This window comes from Amblyomma americanum, chromosome 5, assembly GCF_052857255.1.
Source record: "Amblyomma americanum isolate KBUSLIRL-KWMA chromosome 5, ASM5285725v1, whole genome shotgun sequence".
Lineage (NCBI taxonomy): Eukaryota > Metazoa > Arthropoda > Arachnida > Ixodida > Ixodidae > Amblyomma > Amblyomma americanum.
The window spans coordinates 111,763,925-111,787,326 of NC_135501.1; the positions used below are offsets into that span (position 1 = coordinate 111,763,925).

The following is a 23,402-nucleotide window of genomic DNA, read 5'->3' on the forward strand; positions in this document are numbered from 1 at the left end:
AACTAGCCCAAATCAATTTTTTTGCTGAATCCTAAGATTCAATCAGTCGTCTACAATCCACAGCCGAAGCCTAGTTCCATCGCGCGTCTCCTCCATGGCTATCTGGGAACGTCAAGCATCATTTCACGCTCTTCGTTATCTTATCAGATAACGGCGAACCATGTAGTTCAGCGCAACTGCGAGGCCACCGTTGAATCACGCTGTGCAACACAGTTGCCAAGGCTAGCGAACGCCGCCGGCTCAGCGCGCCGCAGCTGCGCCGAGGCGCGGCGAGTCATATGGTATGACGGCACACCAACACCGTAGGCTCCACCGCTTGAAGGTCATTTTTTAGAGCGACATGACCTTGAGGTTTTTCATGGAAGCAATAGAGCTTCCGCTCTAAAAATGTCTGGTTTCACCAATGTAGCACTGGAAGAATTGGAGTTTGTGGAAAGGAAATGGCACAGTATATGTCTCACATATCGGTGGGCACCTGGACCGCGCCGTAAGAGATGGTTTGGTTTATGGTTTATGGGGGTTTAACGTCCCAAAGCGACTCAGGCTATGAGGGACGCCGTAGTGAAGGGCTCCGGATATTTCGACCACCTGGGGTTCTTTAACGTGCACTGACATCGCACAGTACACGGGCCTCTAGAATTTCGCCTCCATCGAAATTCGACCGCCGCGGCCGGGATCGAGCCCGCGTCTTTCGGGCCAGGAGCCGAGCGCCGTAACCACTCAGCCACCGCGGGCGCCGTAAGAGAATGGATAAAGCGGGAACTGAGAGGAAAGGAAGAAAGAGGGACGTAACAGGGGGCTTCGAAATATTTTCGACCACCTGGAGATCTTTAACGTGCACTGACATCGCACAGCACACGGGCGTCTTTGCGTTTCGCGTCCATCGAAACGTGGCAGCCGCGGTCGGATTTGAACCCAGGTATTCCGGATCAAGCGCCCAGCGCCTTAACCACTGAACAACCGCGGCGGGTTGTAAGGATGTCGTTTCGTTCATATTTGGCTATGTATTTCATCATTCCTAGGTAGTGAACTGATTGCTATTACTTGCGGTTGTTGATCTATGCTTGAACTCCTACTATGCAATAGTAGTGGTAGAGAGATCGTTTTCCCTGTTTATTTGGCTTTGTCTATATTGCGTATATCTGTGAACACAACCCTAAAACTGGCCACAATTTCTACATGGCTGTTCTCTGCTTCTGATGCAACTCACTGCGCAGCGTTGTGTCTAAAATTTCACGCAAAAACTTTACTCACCTACGGAAAATCCGACATGGTTCTCTGGCTTTTTGTAGAAGAGGGTCCCGTCTTTCATCAAGTATCGAGTTGGGTCGAAAAGATGGGGGTTTTTCCACACTGAGGGATTGTTGTTGACGGCCCATTGGTTCAAAATCACCACAGTTCCTTTCGGTATGAAAACATCGTCTACCAATATATCATGAGCACTCCTGTCACCGAAGCAATGAAAACACAAAAAACAAGTCAGGTACATTGAAGAATGAGCTCTGAAGAACACAACACTATTTCAGACATCAAAAAAGTATCGCTCGCGCACTTTCCATACTGCCAGCAAACTCACGACGCGGAGCACCGATATTTTTTTTAATGCACTTAAAGCATGGAGCGCCACTACTTTGCTTGCACGAGTTTATTTTAAGTGTTTAATTTTCAGAGTTTTATTTTAAAAAAAAATGTCAGTCCACATTGGTAGACTTGTAATATCTCATAAAAAGTCCAATAGCGACAAGGTCACTGATCATGTTGATGAATATGCTAATGTTTAATGACGCAATCGCCGCACTGCGTGAAGAACCACAAGCCGCAAGGTCTTTACCATCTACATAGGCTGAGGTCATACTCCTTGTCCAAGCATTTCTCCCCCAATAACTGAGCACCAGGCCAGAGGAAAGCTCACACGCATAATATCGCCGGTGGTTACTCAGAGGCTCTAGGGCTCGAGCGCGACATGGATACTGCAGTGTGGAAAAGCAAGTATATCTGCCGCTGATAAAACCGTCAAAAAAAGAAGCTCCCACAATTTCGGGATCGCAGGGCTTACTTCAGCCCAATTTTAGGAAGAACAATACGTGTTTTAAGTTAAATATTTGATGACGGAACGTTATAATATTGCTCTACGTTTTCGTAAGTTTATTAGGAGACTCGTTCAGATATCAGCTCTCTTATTTAACGTTTTCCCTTTGAAATAACGTGCTCGACATAGTATTCTAGTCGCGCGACGCTACCATGACGTTTGTGATTTAGTTATTGTGCAGAACTATGGAACCCTGTCTTATTTAAAACTGCTTTGATTCCCAGTGACGTAATACAAAAAACTATATATGCTGTGTCGAACGCTGGTGCTAAAGCATCCACGACAAATATACTTAAGTAACGTTTGTTCCTAAGTAGCTGGATGTCCATGTTACACTTCAAGAAATAAGGCGCTACAAAGCACGTAAGTGTTTTGTAGCACCTTATTTCTTGAAGTGTAACAAAAAATGCGCTTTGTAAATACGGAGTAGTTCAAACCGCACACTGTGAGACTTATCCCTTGTTAAACTGGCTCTCTTTTTGTCCCGCAAAATCTGTAGCAAATAATCTTTAATAATAGCAAGGATCAGCAAATAAGTGCTTCAAGAGTCAATCTTTTATGAGTAATTTCATGTTTCCGCGCGAAATACAAGCTTGAATTAACATAATACAATCCTCCGAAACTACTTCACAAAGATTTTAAGACAATTCGGCCTTAAACAAGCATATAAACAATATTTTCTTGCGTCTTTCGAAATGATGCACAGTGTTCAAAGGTGTAGAATATGCATCCGGATCTGTTATCTGCTATTAACTTGGCTTTGGCGCTCCCGAATGTATTCAATTGGTTCAAGTCGTTATTAATGTGCGCAATAATTTCGCGATGTCAGATAATTTCGATTGCAAAATATTTAACTTTAACGGTTTAGTTTCGGATGGAGATAGTCTGTACAGTGAACATGTGGCTTCATTATTGTCTGTGAAGCGTGCATTTGGTATTTTTTCTCAATATTGCAAATTGCGTTCACCTATTCCATGTGCACTTCGCTGCGGGCGTCCATAAACTTCTTAACTAAATATTCAATTTCAAGTAACTATTCAGAGTTTCCTCTACCTACACAAAAATTCGAAATCCTATAATCTCAGTTGTTTTTATTTGCTTAAGAACGACACTTTGACTTCTTCCTCACTTCTATTTTTATTCCTGTTAACTGTGGCATTGGGGCGAGGGCTTGGGAGAGAAATAGCTGTGTCTGGGTGTGCCAACTTTGGGAGTCTTTTTTTTCTCTATTGAATATGGAGTGCCTATCGAGGCACTGAACTCACCGGTAAAATGCCGCGATTGATTTTCAGTATGTGGTGTCTACTCGGGAACTTATGGCTATCTCGTCAGTGTACTCATGAGAGGAAGGTGGGTTGCTGGGCAAGTTGGTTGGTAAACAAGGAGTTGGTAAACAAATTTGTGAACAAAGAGGACACACAACTGCGTAGCTGTGTCTCCTCCTTGTTCTCGACCATTCTCTGCCGGCGCTTTGTTCTTCAGAATACTGGTGCAAGAACTGCTGGGTAACATAACGGTGTTCCGAAATTATGTGAAAAGACAGTGAGTCGCAGCATTTTATTATAACATAAAAATAAAGAAAATTAACAAAAAACATGTTTGCAAAGCATGGGATTTTCCTGCTGATTTTTGCGCACCTTTTCAGCCATTGGCTGTACTAAAATGTATGGCGAGAGGCATCGGTTGGCTGAATGAAGAGAAGAAAAATAGTAAGAATGAATAGCAGGCAGCATAACTGTGATATGAAAGATGATATTAAAAACACAGCTAAATAAAAATGAAAACAAAAATGCTATCGTGCTTCATCTGTTCACAGCTATTGTCTCGTGGGCGGGAGTTCATTGAAGCTGTACAGCGCCGTCGGGAGAAAGATCTCGAACCAGTCAGTTGATGATGATGATGATGATGACTTAAGCCTGCAGGCTCCCAAACAGGTTTTAATTCCTCATCATCCGAGTGCTATCTCGGAGGCCGAGCGCGGAGACCGGTAGCAGCACCATCTCTGGACGATTGGAGCGGCCAAAAAGACGAAGTGACGCGATCCGCGTGCTCGAACCTTTTGGTTCCGAGATGGCACTCGGAGGAGGAGGAGGAGGAGGAGGAGGAGGAGGAGGAGGAGGAGGAGGAGGAGGAGGAGGAGGAGGAGGAGGAGGAGGAGGAGGAGGAGGAGGAGGAGGAGGAGCTTTTATTGCTCTCTTAAGCAGAGGTGTTAGCGGCTTCCGGATGTCATCATCCTTTGAGCTGAAGTCCCGGTTGATCCGGTGGTTGGTTCCCTTATTCCAGGGCCCCATTCAGCCGTGCCTCGCATGCGTGCTGCACTAATCCTCTTTGGACCGACAGCTCGCTGCTGGTAAGCAGGCCCTCCCACTGTTCCGCATTGGGCTCTTTTAACTTATGGAAGGACAAGTTGTTCTTGACTTCCCATGTGATATGGTACAACGTGGGGGTTGCCCCGCACCACGTGCATGTGTCCGCGTATTGGTTCGGATACATTTTGTGGAGTGTGTGTAAGTTATGGAAGGTTCCTGCCTGCAGTCGTCGCCAGCCGACTGCTTCGTGTTGTGTTAAGAGTGGGTGTGGCACTCGGACAATGACAAGGAATTAAAACGTGTTCTGAAGTGTGCAACCGACTTGTTCCGGTTCTTCCTCCCGACGGCGCTCTACAAAGCATTAATTATCCTTTATACCTATGCCACAAGCTACACGCCGGCAATATGTCACCAGAATGGACACGATGTGGCTCAATGTTGTTTAGCGGTGTCCGGTCGTGACCGACCGCTCAGATGTTCATACGTAGATCCTCACATATCCAGAAATCCTGAAGAAATGCATTTTTTGAACAGGAAGTCGCTTGTGAACGAGACTTTTTTTTTTTCAAATATTGAGAGACTGCACTACAACAACCAAGTTTCCACAGATGCCTCCTCGGGACACGTTATTTTCTGCTATTTATTGTCAAAAATACTCCCAATTGATTGTCTACCATTCACTTAACTTCACTTTTTAACTGGTTTTTATGGGTTTATGGGTTTATGGGGGTTTAACGTCCCAAAGCAACTCAGGCTATGAGGGACGCCGTAGTGAAGGACTCTGGAAATTTCGACCACCTGGGGTTCTTTAACGTGCCCTGACATCGCACAGGACACGGGCCTCTAGAATTTCGCCTCCATCGAAATTCGACCGCCGCGGCCGGGATCGAACCCGCGTCTTTCGGGCCAGCAGTCGAGCGCCATAACCACTCAGCCACCGCGGCGGCTACTTTTTAACTGGTAGAGCAGTCAGTCATTAAATTTTTCGACATAGAAATTCATGACTGCAAGAACCACACGTGCTGGGTTTAGAAGTCCACAGGGGAGAAATAAATTCTGAGATACGACTCTGGACCCTACAAGTTGACAAAATGATCCATCGCGCATGCCTACATGAGCCAAAGCTTAAGAAAATCACGTGTGCACAAAGTGCACTAGAGGCTTACTCACCAAAATGCGAGGTTAAAGGAAATTGGTTACCCTAATATCCCCTTGGCCTCGATATCAGAAAAGTTGCTTAGAGTCATAACTGCCGAAAAGCGAACACACTGAGACGAAATTAAGAAAAAGATGCGGCCCGTATTACCGAACATATAGTATCGAATGGTCTTGAAAATATTGCAGGCAGGCACGATGTGCGAGCGGTATTCACGGCCCCCAGAAAGCTATCCTGTATAGTCGCAGCAGCCCTGAATGATCGCGGTGGTATCCGCAGAGCTTATTCCGGTACCATCAAGCAGGAGACCAAACATGATCAATGTTACTCGGGTGTTGTATGCTGCATAGCGCTGTCTTTTGGAATGAAGTACGTTAGAGAAAAAGGCCGCTGCATAAACAAAACACTTCGTGAGCATGCCAACAACTGTCCTCCCGACATTCAACCATGAGAGTTTGCCCTTTAATTGTAACCGTTGCTTTGAAAGAACCACTGTCTTATCCCATTCAAACAACAAAACAGAAAGGGAAATAACCGAAGCCTGGGAAATCAAATCAGCAGGTGCTGATAGGTGCATCAGCAACGTGTTGTCGCTGTCAGCAAAAAAAGTGGAATTGCTTAGGCTATCCAGGTGAGTTTATTCTGTTGTGTAGACCTGCCTGCGCTATTTGTCGTTTCGATTTTTTATTCTGTTTTCTTTCCCCTTTGATCTTTTTTGCGTCCCACAGGGAGAGGATTGTGTGCCCTATGTATAAAAGGAATCCTGCTTCAATAAGAATTAGTTCTCAGTTCGCGCTCTTTGTTTTTGTTGTTGTTGTTGCCTTGGTCACATGGCACTTCTGTCAATTACCCTTGTTTGTGCTATCTTCGATTTGATCGTGATAATCATCTGATGGAGCTGGCAGCAAAGAAAAGGCTAAATCACTGATTTTCAAATGAACTAGCCTTGCCGTAGGTCTGGCCATAACCAGTATTTTGCTCACATCTCGCTGGCTTTTTTTTTGGCATGCCCACATAATATTGCTACGGACGCTGGGAGGACGACGAAGTGGTTGGTAACGAAGACGACGCTGAGGTGCGCGCTTGTGTGCTGAGAGTCTACTCCTAGCCATCGGTTCCTTGCGGAGCAGGTTACCTCTGCTCTTTCTACTGCTGCTTTTAGCCGCCACGTATCATTTGGTGGAGGTTGCTAAATTCGATCCCCGACCTCAAGCTGGCTCTCCGTCATGGCCGCCGTCTCGCCAACATGTCTACCGAGTCCGAGCCATCTCCCTCTCCGTCCACACCGCCAGCGGTCGTCGTCGCCCACCACCGCGAATCGGGCACGTTCTGCGGCACAGACGACGTTGATGTGGACGACTGGCTGGCCCTTTACGAACGCGTCAGCACGCACAACAGGTGGGATCCAACGCTGATGCTCGCTAATGTGATATATTACCTGATCGGCACCGCGAGAGTGTGGTTCGGAACCCACGAAGATGACTTGACCTCATGGGACATATGTAAGCAGAAGCTCCGCGACCTATTCGGAAAACCCATCGGCCGCCAACTCGCCGCCAAGAAGGCACTCGCGTCCCGCACCCAAACTTCCTCCGAGCCATACATAGCCTACATACAAGACGTCCTCGCCTTGTGCCGTAAAGTTGATAAAGACATGGCCGAAACAGATCGAGTTGGCCACATACTGAAAGGCATTGCCGACGATGCCTTTAATCTGCTTCTATGCAAAGACTGTTCCACGGTCGCTTCTGTTCTTGAGGTGTGCCGCCGTTTCGAGCAAGCCAAACACCGGCGCATTTCTCACCGTTTTGACCGGCTGCCGAACACTGCTGCTAGCTCCTCCTGTGAAGATCTGCCAACATTGCGGCAGCCTTCTGACCCGGCTAACTTAACCCGTATCGTCCGCCCCGAACTGGAGGCGATGACGCCCGCTGTTTCTTCCTTGCCACTGCCGGACAACACCTTGGCCCTCATCCAAGCCGTCGTTCGCCAGGAGGTTGCGAACTTGGTCGTCCCTTCTCCTCGCGTCGTGGACAACGCTCATGCCAGCCCGGACCCTCCAGTGATCGCAGCTGCCACTTACAGTCGCAGCTTCTCGCCTCGGTACCGATATCGCAATCCTGCCGAATGGCGTACCTCTGATGACAGGCCGATCTGTTTAACCTGCTTTCGCGTCGGACACATCTCCCGTCACATCTCTCGCCCCTACTCCTTCGTCGACCGCCGCAACAACTACGGCCCGCACCGCTTCACACCACGACCCGATCCGCTCCCTGACGAGCCCGCTCCGCACGCTCGTGGGTCCAGCCGCTCACCTTCCCCATTAGGCCGCCGCTCCCGTTCTCCTCCCACACGGCGCAGCCCTTCTCCTTCGACCTCCCGCCATTTCTCGGAAAACTAGCCGATGCAGCCCCCGGAGGCGACGCTGCATCATTGACCCGGCCTGAAAATCCTCTCTTGACCCCCCGCTGCCCAACGTAATCTCTTGAATGTTCTCGTGGATGGTGTCCCGGTCCTTGCCCTCATTGATAATGGCGCCCAAGTGTCTGTCCTCAGCTCTTCTTTGCGCCGCCGTCTGAAGAAAGTTTTAACGCCTGCCGCCATGTCCACGGTTCGCGTCGCCGATGGCAGCCCCGCTGCCGTGATTGGAATGTGCACTGCGAGAGTCAGCATTGCCGGGCGTCATATACCCGTTCTGTTCACCGTCCTGACCCGGTGCCCTCAGGACATAATCCTTGGCCTTGACTTTTTAACCGCCCATTCAGCTCTTATTGACTGTTCCTCAGGCCTTCTTCGATTGGATCTGCCCCTGTGCAATGACGACTCCACCAGCTCACCTCGCCTTCAATCCACCGAGTTTGCTCGTCTCCCGCCACAAACTGCTGTTTACATCCCTCTGTCGCCTTCTCCTCCCGTCCCTGATAGATACTACGTCGCCTGCCCTATCGCCGCTGTGATTCTGAATCGTAATGTCTTCTTTCCCCACACCATTGTCCACATCACCAACAACTGCACCTGCCTCCCTGTCCTCAACTTCAGCCTGTCCCCTCAGGTACTTCCGACGGGCATTTCCCTTGCTGATCTGTCCCCATTGACCGATTGCACAGTTTCTGTCCTGGCTCCTGACCCAACGACTGCCGTCTCCAATGTCCCTACATCACAACCCTCCCGTGAGGACTCTATTTCCCGGATGATCGCGGCCGATCTGCCCTCTGCTGATTCTTCAGCTCTTCATAGCATTTTGTCCTCCTACAGTGATATTTTTGACTTTGGGGACCGTCCCTTGGGTCAAACCTCTGTTGTCGCCCACCACATTGACACCGGTGAAGCCCGCCCTATTCACGGACGGCCCTGTAGGGTCTCCCTTGCAGAGCGCCGTGTTATTCAGGCAGAGGTGGACAAGATGCTGGCCCGCAACATCATCGAGCCTTCGAGTAGTCCTTGGGCGTCCCCTGTCGTGCTTGTTAAAAAGAAAGATCAAACCTGGCGTTTCTGCGTCGATTACCGCCATCTGAATGCCGTCACAAAGAAAGACGTCTACCCTTTGCCCCGAATTGACGACGCTCTCGACTGCTTGCACGGCGCCAGTTACTTTTCCTCCATCGATCTTCGCTCAGGGTACTGGCAGATCGCTGTCGATGAACGGGATCGGGAGAAAACCGCCTTTGTCACCCCGGACGGCCTGTACCAATTTAAAGTCATGCCTTTCGGCCTGTGCAATGCCCCTGCGACCTTCGAGCGCATGATGGACTCCCTCCTGCGCGGTTTTAAGTTGACGACATGCCTCTGCTACTTAGATGACGTGATTGTTTTTTCGTCCACATTCCAAAGCCACCTGCATCGCCTTTCAGCCATCCTTGCCGTCTTCCGCCGCGCTGGTCTTCAGCTGAACTCGAAGAAATGTACCTTCGGACGCCGTCAGCTCAAGGTCCTTGGCCACTTGTTCGATTCTGCTGGGATCCAACCCGACCCACACGAAGTCCGCGCCGTGCGTTCATTTCTTACTCCGCGCTCCTCCGGTGATGTGCGCAGCTTTCTTGGCCTATGTTCCTATTTCCGCCGGTTCATCCGGAACTTTGCGGAAATAGCCCGACCTCTTACCCCGCTCCTCAAGAAGGACATCCCGTTCTCTTGGGACCCCCCCCCCCCCCCAAGCTGACGCCTTCAGAGCCCTTATCAGTGCCCTCACTGCTCCACCTGTGTTGGCGCACTTTGATCCTTCAGCCCCTACGGAACTTCGGACCGATGCGAGCGGCATTGGCATTGGTGCCCTACTTGCTCAGCGGCAACGCAACAAGCTTCGCGTTATTGCGTACCGTACGCCAGCCGTCTCCTTTCTGTGTCAGAGTGCAACTATTCTATCACCGAGTGGAAATGCCTCGCTCTGGTTTGGGCTATTGCAAAATTCCGCCCTTACTTGCTTGGGCACCCTTTCTCTGTTATCACGGATCACCAAGCCTTAGGCTTTCTTCGCTCAAAGACCCTACTGGCCGGCTGGGGCGCTGGGCTCTTCGCCTTCAAGAGTACTCATTTTGTGTCGTCCACCAGTCCGGCCGCTTGCACCCGGACGCGGAATGCTTGTCCCGTTACCCTGTCGATCCGCCTTCCTCCAACGAATGCGACGCTGACGCCTGCGTCTTATTCATCTCGGCCTTCCGCAACATTGCGCAAGAACAGCGCTTGGATTCGTCGCTACGTTCCCTCATCGACCGCCTCACTGCCAACCGCTGTGATGCGTCCCTCGCCCCGTTTGTGCTCCATGAGAACGTCCTCTACCGGCGCAATATGCGGCCTGACGGCGCTGACCTCTTGCTCGTGGTCCCTCAACACCTGCGCACCAGCGTCCTTGAACAGCTTCATGACGTTCCCCCGGCCGGTCATCTTGGAGTCTCCCGCACCTACGACAGCGTGCGCCGCCGCTTCTTTTGGCCCGGTCTATACCGTTATGTGGCCGCTTGCGAACTGTGCCAACGGCGGAAGACGCCCTCGGTTCTCCCTCCCGGGCACCTTCAGCCGATTCCCATCCCCGTAGACCCGTTTTCCCGTTTCGGCCTCGACCTGCTCGGCCCTTTTCCGGTGTCTGCTATGGGAAACAAATGGATCGCGGTCGCGACGGACTACTCCACGCGCTACGCTATTACTCGAGCGATCCCAACCAGCTGCGCAACGGATGTCGCTGACTTTCTCCTGCACGACGTCATACTCCACCACGCTGCTCCCCGTCACCTCCTCACCGATCGCGGTCGCTGCTTTCGTTCCAAAGTGGTCGCCGAACTCCTCCGCTCCTGCTCAGTCCGTCATCAATTCGCCACGGCCTACCATCCGCAGACGAACGGCCTCACTGAACGTCTGAACCGCACCCTCACCTACATGATTTCCATGCACGTCTCCGACCATCACCGCGACTGGGATATTAGCCTCCCATTTGTTACATTCGCCTACAATTCTACGCGTCACGATACAGCCGGTTTCTCCCCTTTTTACCTTCTCTTTGGCCGCGATCCTTTGCAGCCCTTCGACAGTGTACTGCCCGCCACCGCCTCCACGAGTCCTTACGCTCGGGACGCCATCGCTCGCGCCCACGCTGCCCGTCTTGTCGCCCGCCAGCGGCTGTCGGCCCCCCAAGTCAATCAGAAACGACGTCATGACTGTCACCATCATGAAGTCACCTACTCTCCTGGCTCCCTTTTGTTACTCTGGATCCCTTCCCGCCGTGTGGGCCTTTGTGAAAAACTGCTCCCCCGATATACAGGCCCTTATCGGGTCGTACGTCCGGTGACCGCGGTGACGTACGAGATCACCCCGCTACATCCGCCATCTCCGGCCGCTGCACCCCGCACCGACATCGTCCATGTGTCCCGCCTCAAACCTTACAACTCGCCGTCTAGCTGGCCTGTGTAGTGCGCACCGGGACGGTGCTTTTGCCGCGAGGGGGGGTCATGCTACGGACGCTGGGAGGACGACGAAGTGGTTGGTAACGAAGAAGACGCTGAGGTGCGCGCTTGTGTGCTGAGAGTCTACTCCAAGCCATCGGTTCCTCGCGGAGCAGGTTACCTCTGCTCTTTCTACTGCTGCTTCTAGCCGCCACGTATCAATATGAAACATATTCGAGTATTCCTCACAAAATGGGCATTTGTCTGATCACAACGTGGGATGTATCCTACGCAGAAAGCTGAGACGTGGGTATATATTAGTTTCTAGTTTGCGCAACACTTCTTCCTCCTTAGTAAGTTCTTTGTTAGTCTGTGGGTATCTTTACCTTTCTAGTCTGTGATACTGTAATACTTCCCGATATGTGGTTAGTCGTTCCTTCGTTTCCTCACCAACCTCGCATAAGCCCTTTGAGCAAGTTCTCGGACTGCAACTTGGGTACATTGTTACCTCGAAGACTCTCGTGAGCAGGTGTCTATATTTCGGTGACCATTTCTACCGTTTTAGAAGTTTGCTTCAGCATTGTTGCTGCCTTCTTGGCAACTATCCCTTTGACGAGGTTTTTGCAGGATGCGAGTCTGTTATCACCATCTGATTATTTGGATCTGTTATGGCAAGTGCAATTGCTATCTCCTAAGCTTCCTCCGGTTGAAGGGTTACAGGCCTTCCGATGTTAAGGCTGTTATCTACCACTATCGCAGCCATGGCCTCTTTCTTTTTGTATTCTACCGCAACCGTGAATGCACCTCCTGCCATTTTTGTATGCCTCCTGAATGTATCTCGCTCTTTCTGCTCTTCTTGATTTGTGCTATTCGGGATGCATGTTTTTTTTTTGTATCTGCGAGATTTTTATTCTTTCCCTGAATTTCTTGGGGACGTCCTCTTTCTGATTCTGCTATAATGACTTCATGCCAAGCGTTTCCACTACTTTCTTTCCAGTTCGTGCTGTCGGCATCCTCTCGATTTGTGGGACAAGATGGGCCTCCATTAGTTCCTCGAATGTGTTTTGTAAGCCTAGTGCTAGTAGCTTCGATATTTACTTACCTGTAGGTAGACCGAGCGCCTCCTTATATGCTTTGCTGATGAGGGCATTGATATTCTCTCTCTCATTGGTTTTTAGCGCCATTTACGGCATTACGCACGTGATTCTGGTAATAATAAATGCCTGTGTCAACTTAACCGAATCCTTTTCCTTAATCCCATGTTTCCTGTTCATGCTTCGCTTTATCTGTCATTATACTTGATGTGTGGTGCCGGTGAGTTTTTTTAGTTACGTGAGGTTTCCTGCATCCGCTTGGATGTGCACGCCCAGTATCATAACGGTGCTGGATATTCCTATTCGTTCTCCTTTGATTTGTACCTGAATATTGATTTCGTCTTCCTGCGTGCGTTTACCTTTTCTAATAAGTATTAATTCGGACTTTTGTGGCGAGCACTCGAGTTCGCATGTCTTTGTGTACTGCTGCACCACGTAAACTGCTTGTAACGTTTCTTGGATACCTGCGTCGTACCGGGTACTCGTCCAGATTATGATGTCGTCGGCGTACAGTACGTGTCTAACCGACTCTTTTCGTACAAGTTTAGCTGACAAGTTCCTCGTCGCTATATTGCGTAGGATGGGCGACAGAACTACCCCTTGCAGTTTGCCCCTGCTGCCTAGCTGGATTTGTTCTCACCTCATTTCCTCTATGGATATATTTGCCGTTCTGTGGCTAAGAAAATCTATAGTGTAGTCACATATTCTTCTGTCACATATTGCGCTTTCTAATTTCTGCAATATGGCTTCATGTTTGACATCATCGAATGCCCCCTTAACGTCTAATGCCAAACTTTGCCTTGGTTGTTGTTTTGTTACCTTTTTTCAACTATTCTTTAAGTGTTTTAATATATCCTGTGTGGATATTTGTGGTCGGAATTCAAACATCGTGTCTGAAAGCATGCCGCCTTCTTCAACGCGTCTTTGCAGTCTTCAGTCCTTTCAGGGTGACGTGTTCTATTATCTTTCCACGCATGATGTCAGTGATATCGGCCTGAGGTTTGCAATTCCTAATTTTTTCCTGAGCTTCGGTATCCGTTTCACTTCTGCCTCCTTCTATGCTTGTGGGACCGTGCCTTCATTCCAGCATTTATTAAAATATACAGTCAGCTCCGTTACTGATTATTCATTGAGATTGGTTGGAGCCTTGTTGGCTATTCTATCCTTCCCCAGGATCATGTTATTCCGCAGCTTAACTGCGGTAGGTGCTCCTAAATTGTAGTTGCAACCTTCGAGCTATACTCACGTGCGTGGCAGGTCAAAACCGGAGTTCTTATTCCATCGTTCCATCTCCCAGATGCAGGCCATAGTGAACGGCATTCTTTTTCGGTCTTCCCACGTGGGTGTTCTGCTGGCACCTATTACTTCGTCGATTTCTTGCTGCACTCGGTCTTGAACTCTGTGTCGGAGTGCCCCAAGTAAAACCATGTGCGCTACTATGGAGCGGGTCGGGCCAAATATGCCGCCAAGGATTACGCTATTTATATTCCCCACCAGATACCGGTCTGCAAAGAAATGGGACATCACGTTGCGAGCAGCAAACGCTACTTAGCACAGTCATCGAGTAAACCTCCTGCAAGCGCGACCTTTGAATTGAATACGTGTTACATTCAAAAGCAACGTCGACTCGGTCTTGTAAAATGTAAAGAGAAAAATGAATTTTTCTTAATCTGGACAAATCTATCACAAAAGGTGACAGTGATCAGGCCTTGCTTTAATACTGTCTCAGTGTGCATGTAGGTTCACAAATGTGCAATATTTGTCATGGGTATTGATAATAACACTTATATCTGTTCTTTAGTACACAAAAAAAAGTGTTAAAATTGCTTACTTTGCCCTCATTATGAACGTCGAACTGTACTTTATATCGTAGTGTTTACCGTAGCAACAAAGCTTTGGCAACAGAGCGTAATGTTCGAGCCTTTTCATTGAAGGTTGCGCGCTAGGGTGTTTTCTATGTCTTCATCTTGAAAAACGGAGTTTGCATTTTGGCCTTCACCCGCCGCGGTGGCTCAGTGATCAGGGCGCTCGGCTTCTGATCCGGAGTTCCCGGGTTCGGACCCGACCGCGGTGGCCGCGTTTTTGTGGAGGCAAAACGCTAAGGCGCCCGTGTGCTGTGCGATGTCAGTGCACGTTAATGATCCCCAGGTGGCCGAAATTATTCCGGAGTCATCCAATACAGCACTTTTATTCCTTTCTTCTTTCACTACCTCCTTTATCCCTTCCCTTACGGTGCGGTTCAGGTGTCCGCCGATATGCGAGACAGATACTGCGCCATTTCCTTTCCCCCCAAAACCAATTATTATTATTATCATCATTTCTGGACAACAAAAGAAATCAGTATCGAAACGTTTAAGACAAAGGTACAGTGTAGTGAAATGAGCCGTGCATATGCAGACGCTCACCGTTTTGTGTCAGTACCATAGTGCATATGTTCCACATTGCACTATTAAAAATTATTATTATTATTATTATTATTATTATTATTATTATTATTATTATTATTATTATTATTATTATTATTATTATTATTATTATTATTATTATTATTATTATTAATATTATTATTATTATTATTGTTGTTATTATTATTATTATTATTATTATTATTAATATTATTATTATTATTATTATTATTATTAATATTATTATTATTATTATTATTATTATTATTATTATTATTATTATTAATATTATTATTATTATTATTATTATTATTATTATTATTATTATTATTATTATTATTATTATTATTTGGCCTTCCTCTTAAAAACTTTTTTATCGAACTCACACATTGTTTAATAGCAGCGGTATGATAATAAGATCAATCTCGCTTATGCCTACAAAAATATCCAGGCGAAATGACATAGTGCAGTGGAGGCTACCAGTAACCGGTACGCTCGACTATGCCACACCAGTCTCGAATCACATGATGCGATGCGACGCGGCACTCATAACTGTGCAGGAAAATTTGGCTCTATCACGTAGCGAACATACGGCTGCCAGTGTGTGCCCTTAACAGATTAGCTGCCGAGCTATGAAATCTCCCCATAATTAAACAGTATTCATAACTGGCTCTTCCAACTATCATACTGATATAATTCAGTAATCGTACAAGGTCTCCCTTCAAAGCACTGTAATGCTAAAGAATGACAACCCTCAGCTAGAAAAGTAAATTTCCTTTACTTTTAACCACTGTACTAAACGTGTCTTGACATTATGCAATGAATATACCACAAGTCAATGCATTATCGCCCTGAAATAAAGGTATTCACAGGTATACATTTGGGATTTTGTTGCGAGAAAGAATATATTTACAGTTATTTCAGTTATTTACACAAGTGAAATAAGTAGCACTCAAAACAAAGCCAGAACTTCGTTGTCGTCTTCGTCTTCGTCCACTCATTCACTCGTTCAATATCATCGTCGTTTACCCGCTTCAGGACCCCCGCCTGATAAAACGTCGTCGGGGCGTTAGAATGGCGACGTATGAGCGTCGTGATGAGGCTTAAGGCGGCATACGTGGACGACGTCGGTGGAGGGGCCGGAGGACGATGGCGATCACGCAAGGGGAGCAAGTTCATAGTTCACGTCGGTGACACGGCGCACCACACGGTAAGGGCCACGGTGCTGAGAAAGGAGCTTCTCGGAGAGACCGACGCTGCGTGACGACGTCTATAGTAGGACGAGTGATCCGGGGTTATATTCGACCGCCCGGTGATGGCGGTCGTAGGCGGACTTCTGGGAAGCTTGTGAGGCACGGAGCCGAATACGGGCTATTTGGCGCGCCAGCATGGCCTGGGCGATGGCGTCCTGAGCGTAAGCAGTGGTGGGGATTGATGAAGGCAGCATGAGCGTGTCCAACGGCAAGGTGAGGTGCTTACCAAACAAAATTTAGAAAGGGGGATAGCCTGTTGTGTGATGCCGTGAAGATTTATACGCAACCGTCACATAAGGCACGGCTGCGTCCCAATCTCGGTGGTCTGGCGAGACGTACATTGCTAATATGTCGGTGAGCGTGCAATTTAGCATTTCCGTAAGCCCATTGGTTTGTGGATGGTAGGCTATCGCGAGCTGGTGCTGCGTGGCACACGAACGAAGAATGTCATTAATTATTCTGGACACGAAATAACGCCGCAGTTTGTGAGCAGTTGACGAGGGGCGCCATGGTGAAGAATGACATCTTGTAGGCGAAAATCGGCGACATCGGTAGCGCAGCTCGTAGGCAAAGCACACGTGATGGCGTACCGAGTCGTATAACCATTTGCGACCGCGATCCACTTGTTGCAGGATAGGGACGTGGGAAAAGGGCCAAGAAGGTCGAGGTCAACACAGTGAAAGGATACCGGAGGTACGTCGACGGGTTGTAGAAGACCGGCAGTCAAAGTGTAGGGCCTTTTCCATCGTTCACACAGGTCACAAGCGGCAACGAAACGCTTGACGGAACGATGCAGAACAGGCCAAAAGAAGCGGTGCCGCACCCGAGCGTACGTGCGGTACACGCCAAGGTGGCCGGCTGTCGGCAAATCGGCCAATTCTTCAAGGACAGAAGAGCGTAGATGTTGGGGTATGACGAGGAGCAGCGGAGAAGCATCAGATCTTAGGTTGCTCCGATACAAAATGCCATGCTGGAGCACAAAGTTCCATAGACGGAGGTCGGTTTTCAGAGCGGAGGCCATCAAAGATAGGTTGTAAAGATGAGTCGTAGCGCTATTCGTTGGCGATATCGCTGAGATCAGATATGGCTAAGTGGCAGTGCAGGGTACAAGCGTCTTCTAGGTCAGGTGGCTCCACAGGGTATCGGGATAAACAGCCAGCGTCCTAGTGATGACGCCCTCACTTGTACACGATGGAGTATGAATATTCTTGGGGGCGCAACGCACAGCGACCAAGGCGACCAGTGGGATCTTTTAGTGAAGACAGCCGGTAAAGAGCGTGGTGATCATTGACAACAGCCAATTATCGGCCGAACAGGTAGGGTCTGAATTTAGCTACTGCCCGGACAAGGGTGAGACGTTCGCGTTCAGTAATGGAGTAATTTTGTTCTGCGGAGGAAAGTAGGCGGCTGGCATAATCTATGACTCGATCTTGACTGCGTTGACGTTGGGCTAGCACGGCACCGATCCCATATCCGGAGACGTCGGTGCGAGCCTCTGTGGGACACGACGGGTCAAAATGGGCTAAGATGGGCGGAGTTGTCGATCTGCAAATGAACGAGGGAGGAAAATGAGTGCTCTTGAGCAGGGCCCCAGTTAAAGAGGGTATCGTTGTTAAAAAGGTCGGTGAGGGGGCGAGCGACGCCGGCGAAATCTTTGATAAAACGAAAAAAATACGAGCACAAGCCGACAAAGCTGCTCACATCCTTCGACGACTTAGGAAGACGAAAGTCCTTCACGGCTTCAATTTTGACTGGATCTGCGCGTACACCAGAAGCGTCAACAAGAGTCCGAGAACAGTGAGTCGGTGGCGACCGAATTTTCATTTCGATGAGTTCAGTTGGAGTCCGGCGTTACGGAACACTGTCAGAATGCTGTGCTTTCGAGGTGCGTTGCAAAAGTAGGCGAGAAAATTACAACATCGTCTAGGTAACAGAACTATTTGGTAAGAGAAATATTTGGCGCCGTGGAGGCAATCTAATGCATCATCGATCCTCGGGAGAAGATATACGTACTCTTTTGTGATGTGGTTGAGATGCCGGTAATCAACTCAGAAGCGTCAGCTGCCGTTCTACATTTTTTACCAGGACAACTAGTGAAGACCAAGAGGTTGACGAGATTCGTTGATGTCTTTTGCGAGCATCTTGTCCAGCTCTTCATTTATGACTGTGCGTGCAGCGCTGCACACTCGGTACGGACGTCTATGGAGAGTAGCGGCATCGCCGGTGTTTATGCGATGCGTCACCACAGAGGTACGAGCCAAAACAGGGGCAACAAAGTCGAAGTTTCCCCGAAAAGATGATAAGAGGCACCTAAAATCGTGAGCTTGCTTAGGCAGTAGGTCAGAAGCGACCATTACGGCGTAATCGTCAACCGTTCTTTTGTTGCTCTGCTGATGTGGCCGCAAGCAACAGGCATTCATGAGTGGAGGTAAGCAGCTTTCCACCACTGATGTGACACATTCGGCAGCAGAGCACAGCGTGGTGAGTGAGATGCCTTGCGGAAGTGGTTGGATAAACGAGCCAAAGTGAAGGACCGGAAAGAACGCACGGCTTGTCGACATTGTAAAGACAGTGTGCGCAAGCTTAATACTTCGCGTGAGGGCGACGTCAAGGTCCGGAGTGGCTACGTAGGACCATAAGGGACAGGGGGAACAGATAAGAAATTTAAGTTGCGGCTTGAGGAAAACGGACAAAGTCGACAGCACAAAGACGAAGTATATCTGGGTACGGCGACTCAGCAAAAAGGGCAAGGTCAAGCTGAAGGACACTGGTGGCGCAGTTGAGGAGAGCTGAATGCTCAGACAGGAAAGTTGAGGCCAATAATGATTTCATGAGGGCACTGGTCCGGAACAAAGAATAGAACCGGTGTATGGCGGCCGGATATGGTCACACGGGTTGTGTATAGTCATACCACAGGAGGCGTTCCGCTGAAGGCAACGCTGAGAATGGCTGTAGGATCAGGGGTCAGTATTTTCATGAGGCGGCGTCGTAGAGTTGATCTCATGACAGATACGTGTGCGCCCGTATCAATCAGGGCTTTCAGAGGGACTCCATCTACATGAATGTCGAGCAAATTTTGGGGTGCGCGGAGGGCTAAGCAAGGATTTTAGGACTAGGGCTGTACTGCAGCATCACCTCCAGACACTGCAGCGTTTAGTTTTTCGCTTGCGAGCATCCGTAGGGGCCAGGAGACAAGCGACGGCGTTGGGGCAAACGAGCCTGCCGACGCAGGGAGGACGGGGAGCGGCTGGAGCGGGAAATCTGTCCGTCAACTGCAGCACTCTGCTGGACTGGAAGGGCGTGAAGTGGCTGGGCTGTTTCTTCGTTGCGGTGAGAGCTTAGAGGACTAAGTGCTACGACGGGAACACGGTGTAAGATATATAGGTGAGGACACTGTGCGGGCGACGCACTGGCCGCAAGCGACCAGATAAAGTACCAGCCGCGTCATCCGAACCGGGCCGCTCATCGCAGCGTCCGTGTCGATGAAGCGGTGAAACATCGCCGGAAGAAAGAAAACATAGATGAACTATCCCATGGTGATAGCAACCATGCAGATATCGCACGGCTCGTTTACGTCACAACAGCCGTTCGCATGGCATGATCTGTTTTTTGCGCTGTCGTCAGTAGCATCGTCGTGGCACTTTAAGCAAGCTGAGTGCGGCACTTATTCGTGAACCGGGTTCAAAAAACCCGCAAGAACTATCGCCTTCTTCGCCTTCACCTAAACCCACTGATCTCCACAGGTGGCTGGATGCCGCATTTCCGCTTTCTCAAGTGGGCGCAAGTGAAGCCACCGGAAGTTGGATGGCATGTCCCGGAAGTTCGGTGTCTGCTGCGTATTTCAATGCAAAAAGTCTCGTCTTTCGTCCTTCCGTTCTCAATTTTTCGCGTCGTTTTCGTGTAAAGTGCGAGAAATGCGTGCATTGCTTAGGGAACCCTGTAATTTCGGAGGAACCAAAGAAAACAGGCATGCAGGTCTCACCAACCTGCGGCAAAGGGGTACGCGCATTAAACACTATTTTATGATATGGTTCTTGTCTTACGAGCGTAATTCGCGTAAGTAGTGGAACGACGATCAGTCTAGGCCATCTTAAAAACAAATTTTCGTGTAGCAAAGAACAGGCAATGGCGCACAAATCCAGTCACTCGAAGAGCACCTCGTTATACAGCTGCCGCTGTTTCAATTTCGGGTTGGTGGCGGACGATGTCTCTTCTCATCGATGACATGTGATGTGCATCGCTTTAGTGTGCCATTTGCCTTCCATGCGTGTTTTTAATCTAACTGTATCGCACAGCGACATTTCTACACAGCACGAGAGAAACGACTGACGAGAAAGACGAATGCAGCCGCGCATGTGACAAGCGCTGTGAGAAGTCAACTGCACCAAGCACCACGAATAAAAACCATTCAGGCATAATTTGCGGCAGTTCAGAACAGTACTTGATACGTTCCGTCGAAAAAGCAGTACCGATATACCTTTTGGACGCGCTAATTTGAACCACCAGAACACCGACGGCACCTCACCCGATTGTGGCCTCGCCCTCAGTGCGGTTCGGTCTAAACATAATTCGGTATAAATGGCCACGTTCTGTCGTCTGCTAGTGTAGTCCCATAGCGATGCAATGGACCCTTATTTTTGGAACGTCTTTCCAGAATACTTTGCTGCTCTCCTCATGCAGTTGACGGCGCAACAGGTAGTCATTGTCATGAAAAAAGACGAGAACGTCGAAAAGACAAGGTGCTAAGTGGAAAACGGAAAATAAAACAGAAAAACCGTGCTGAGGTCCGTTTTCATGCACTGCCAAAGGCTGACTTCCGGAATATACTGCCCAACTTCCGGTGGCTTCACTTTCGGGCGCCCTATGCGGCATCCAGCCCCCTAGTGGAGATCAGTGCCTAAAGCAGCGCGAAGCCGCCGCTTCACAAAACTGCAGTTAGCAACGAAGGGGTACAGAAAGAAAGCGGCAAAAGTGTTCTTTTTATCAGCAACAGGTTTCGGGAAAATGGCGTTCAGAAAGCGCGCATTCCTCATAGAAAAGCGACGCCTCTCACTACGGCCCGGGCCGTCTAGCGAGCAACCATCTCGTTGCACTTCTGTAAACTAGGAGACTCTATTTGAGAGCGGCGCGGGCGCTGTTTACTCACTTAATATCTTCCATGGTGGAAGAGACCAATAAGTGCGACAGTGACGGGAGATGTGGCCAATGCATTGGCAGAGGAATTAAATGGGCCTGTCGTCGGTTGTCCTCCATTTGTTGCGGTTACGTCGACGTGGCATGAAGTACGAAGGTCGTCCAGGAGCAAGTGCAGTGATTTCAGGTGGTGGTGAAGGACGTACGGGGCTGACGGGCTTGACCAAGGGTTGCACGCTCTTGGTGGACGATGGCTTGTACCAGAGAGATGGGGGAAAGTGGTTGTCACCATCACGTAGATGCAGGGAGGCAGGGGACACAGCTTCAAGTCCGCGTCGAATGATGTGGGTCACATTTTCTGGAGACGCTGGACTTTGCCAGCGCAGCAGGTATTCACATAAGAAGGTCGCAGCCGTGATGGGGAGGCGTGTGTACGGCTGGCTAATACGCCTGCTTTTGGCTTCCTCGAAGAGGCGACATTCCTTAGTAATGCCGTCGACATTAGTGCAGTTCTTGTAGACGAGCAAGTTGCAGGCATCGTCGGCGATTTTCTTCAACACGTGGTCCAAATTGTCAGATTCCGTCATGTTATTATCAACTTTTTGGCAGATGGAAAACACGTCCTGAATGTATGAAACGTTAGGATTCTGTAGAAGCTTGAACTCGGGATGCAAGGTCCCTCTAACCGGCAAGTGTTCGGCCGAGCGGCCGTACAAACAGTTCGAGCAGTTTATGCTTGCAGACGTCCCAGCTATTGAAATCATCTTCGTGAGTTTCGTACCAGACTCGGGCGGTGTCTTTCAAATAAAAGATGACATTCGCGAGCATAAGGGTCGGGTCCCAGCGGTTGTACATGTGGATTCAGTCGTACACATGAACGTTGTCGGTGCCAGAAAATGTACCAGGGTCACGAGGGGAAGAAAGAAAGAAAGAAAGAAAGAAAGAAAGAAAGAAAGAAAGAAAGAAGGAAAGAAAGAAAGAAAGAAAGAAAGAAAGAAAGAAAGAAAGAAAGAAAGAAAGAAAGAAAGAAAGAAAGAAAGAAAGAAAGAAAGAAAGAAAGAAAGAAAGAAAGAAAGAGCGATGGTATGGCCGATGGCGATATTTGCTGGAAGGCGTGTTGGGTCACGGTGAGCGAAGGCAGCTGGCGGCCGCTCCGGAGCTCCGTCGTCAGCAGGCGCAGGAGAAAGCCTCACTTCCACCAAATATGTTGCGGGAAAGACTGTATTTAGTTATTTACGCACAAGCGAGGAGAACAGTTGCGAGCAGCACTGACAACTACTTCTACTTCTCCTTAGTAAGCATGGCACATGGCACCGAGAACGTCTTCTTCTTCTTCTTCTTCTTCACCCCAGGTATATGGCACATACCGCACCGAGAACACAGTCTTCTTCTTCTTCTTCTCCTCAAGGAACTTCATTGTCGTCTTCGTCTGCTTCCACTCGTTCAATTGCTCATTGTCGTCGTCTACCCGCTGCAATATGATTTAAATGGGTACAAACAAATAGTATTGGACGAACAAAATTGAAAAAAAAGAAAAGAATATGCCCGCCAGTCAGAAAGAAATGAATATCACTTTACTCCCGTGAAACCTGATTTCACCAAGCTGTCCTCCATTTCACCACACAACCGTCAAGAAAAACTAATAGACCAAGACCTAAGGGTGAAAACAAAAGATGGCTAAAAAGTAATATCCAGAAAAAAGTGAAAACAGGAACCCTATTTCGAAGTGCACTTTTGTTGCTGCTTCTGTTGTGCCTTTTGCCGGTGCCCCAATATAGAACGAGAAATAACAGCACACCACGCCCTGCAGACACGATCGCTCATATCATCTCTTTATAGTGCCTGTCTATGAACCTGACAATGCGTTTGTGAACAATATCTGACGCTTTTCGAAGAATCCCGCGTCTCTCAAGCGAAGAGACGCATGCTGTCTCGTTTGCACATGTGCATACAGCCAAACATCAGCCATTGGAAGCTGACAGTGCTCTGTTAATTGTGGAAGTGCGCCCTGGTGAATAAGCGAACTAGAAATAGAATCAAAGAATTGCGCCACAGCTCAGTCAAAAGATTTGGCGAGCGCAGTCATTAGT

At 48.8% G+C, this 23,402-nt stretch overlaps 2 protein-coding genes across 3 annotated transcripts in view; one reads left to right on the forward strand and one right to left on the reverse strand.

Annotated features, from left to right (window-relative positions):
* The window catches only part of LOC144132605 (cytochrome P450 2D15-like), a 50,963-nt gene that overhangs the window by 8,988 nt on the left and 18,573 nt on the right, over window positions 1-23,402 (reverse strand). For both annotated transcript variants that reach the window (XM_077665136.1, XM_077665135.1), the window contains exons 6-7: window positions 13,768-14,026; window positions 1,255-1,445 (exon numbers count right to left, since the gene is read on the reverse strand). In XM_077665136.1, coding sequence (XP_077521262.1) covers window positions 1,255-1,445; window positions 13,768-14,026 — 450 coding nt within the window. The remainder of the gene's footprint in view (window positions 1-1,254; window positions 1,446-13,767; window positions 14,027-23,402) is intronic.
* LOC144133641 (uncharacterized) lies at window positions 6,801-8,748 on the forward strand. Its single transcript, XM_077666813.1, has 2 exons — window positions 6,801-7,616; window positions 8,662-8,748. The coding sequence occupies exons 1-2, from the start codon at window positions 6,801-6,803 to the stop codon at window positions 8,746-8,748; spliced, it is 903 nt and encodes a 300-aa protein (XP_077522939.1).

Excerpts from the sequence above, each read along its gene's own strand:
- LOC144133641 (XM_077666813.1), top strand. The coding sequence starts at position 6,801 with ATGTCTACCGAGTCCGAGCCATCTCCCTCTCCGTCCACACCGCCAGCG. Across the intron at positions 7,617-8,661 it reads ATGCCAGCCCGGACCCTCCA|TTTCTGTCCTGGCTCCTGAC; the intron begins GTGATCGCAGCT and ends CCGATTGCACAG.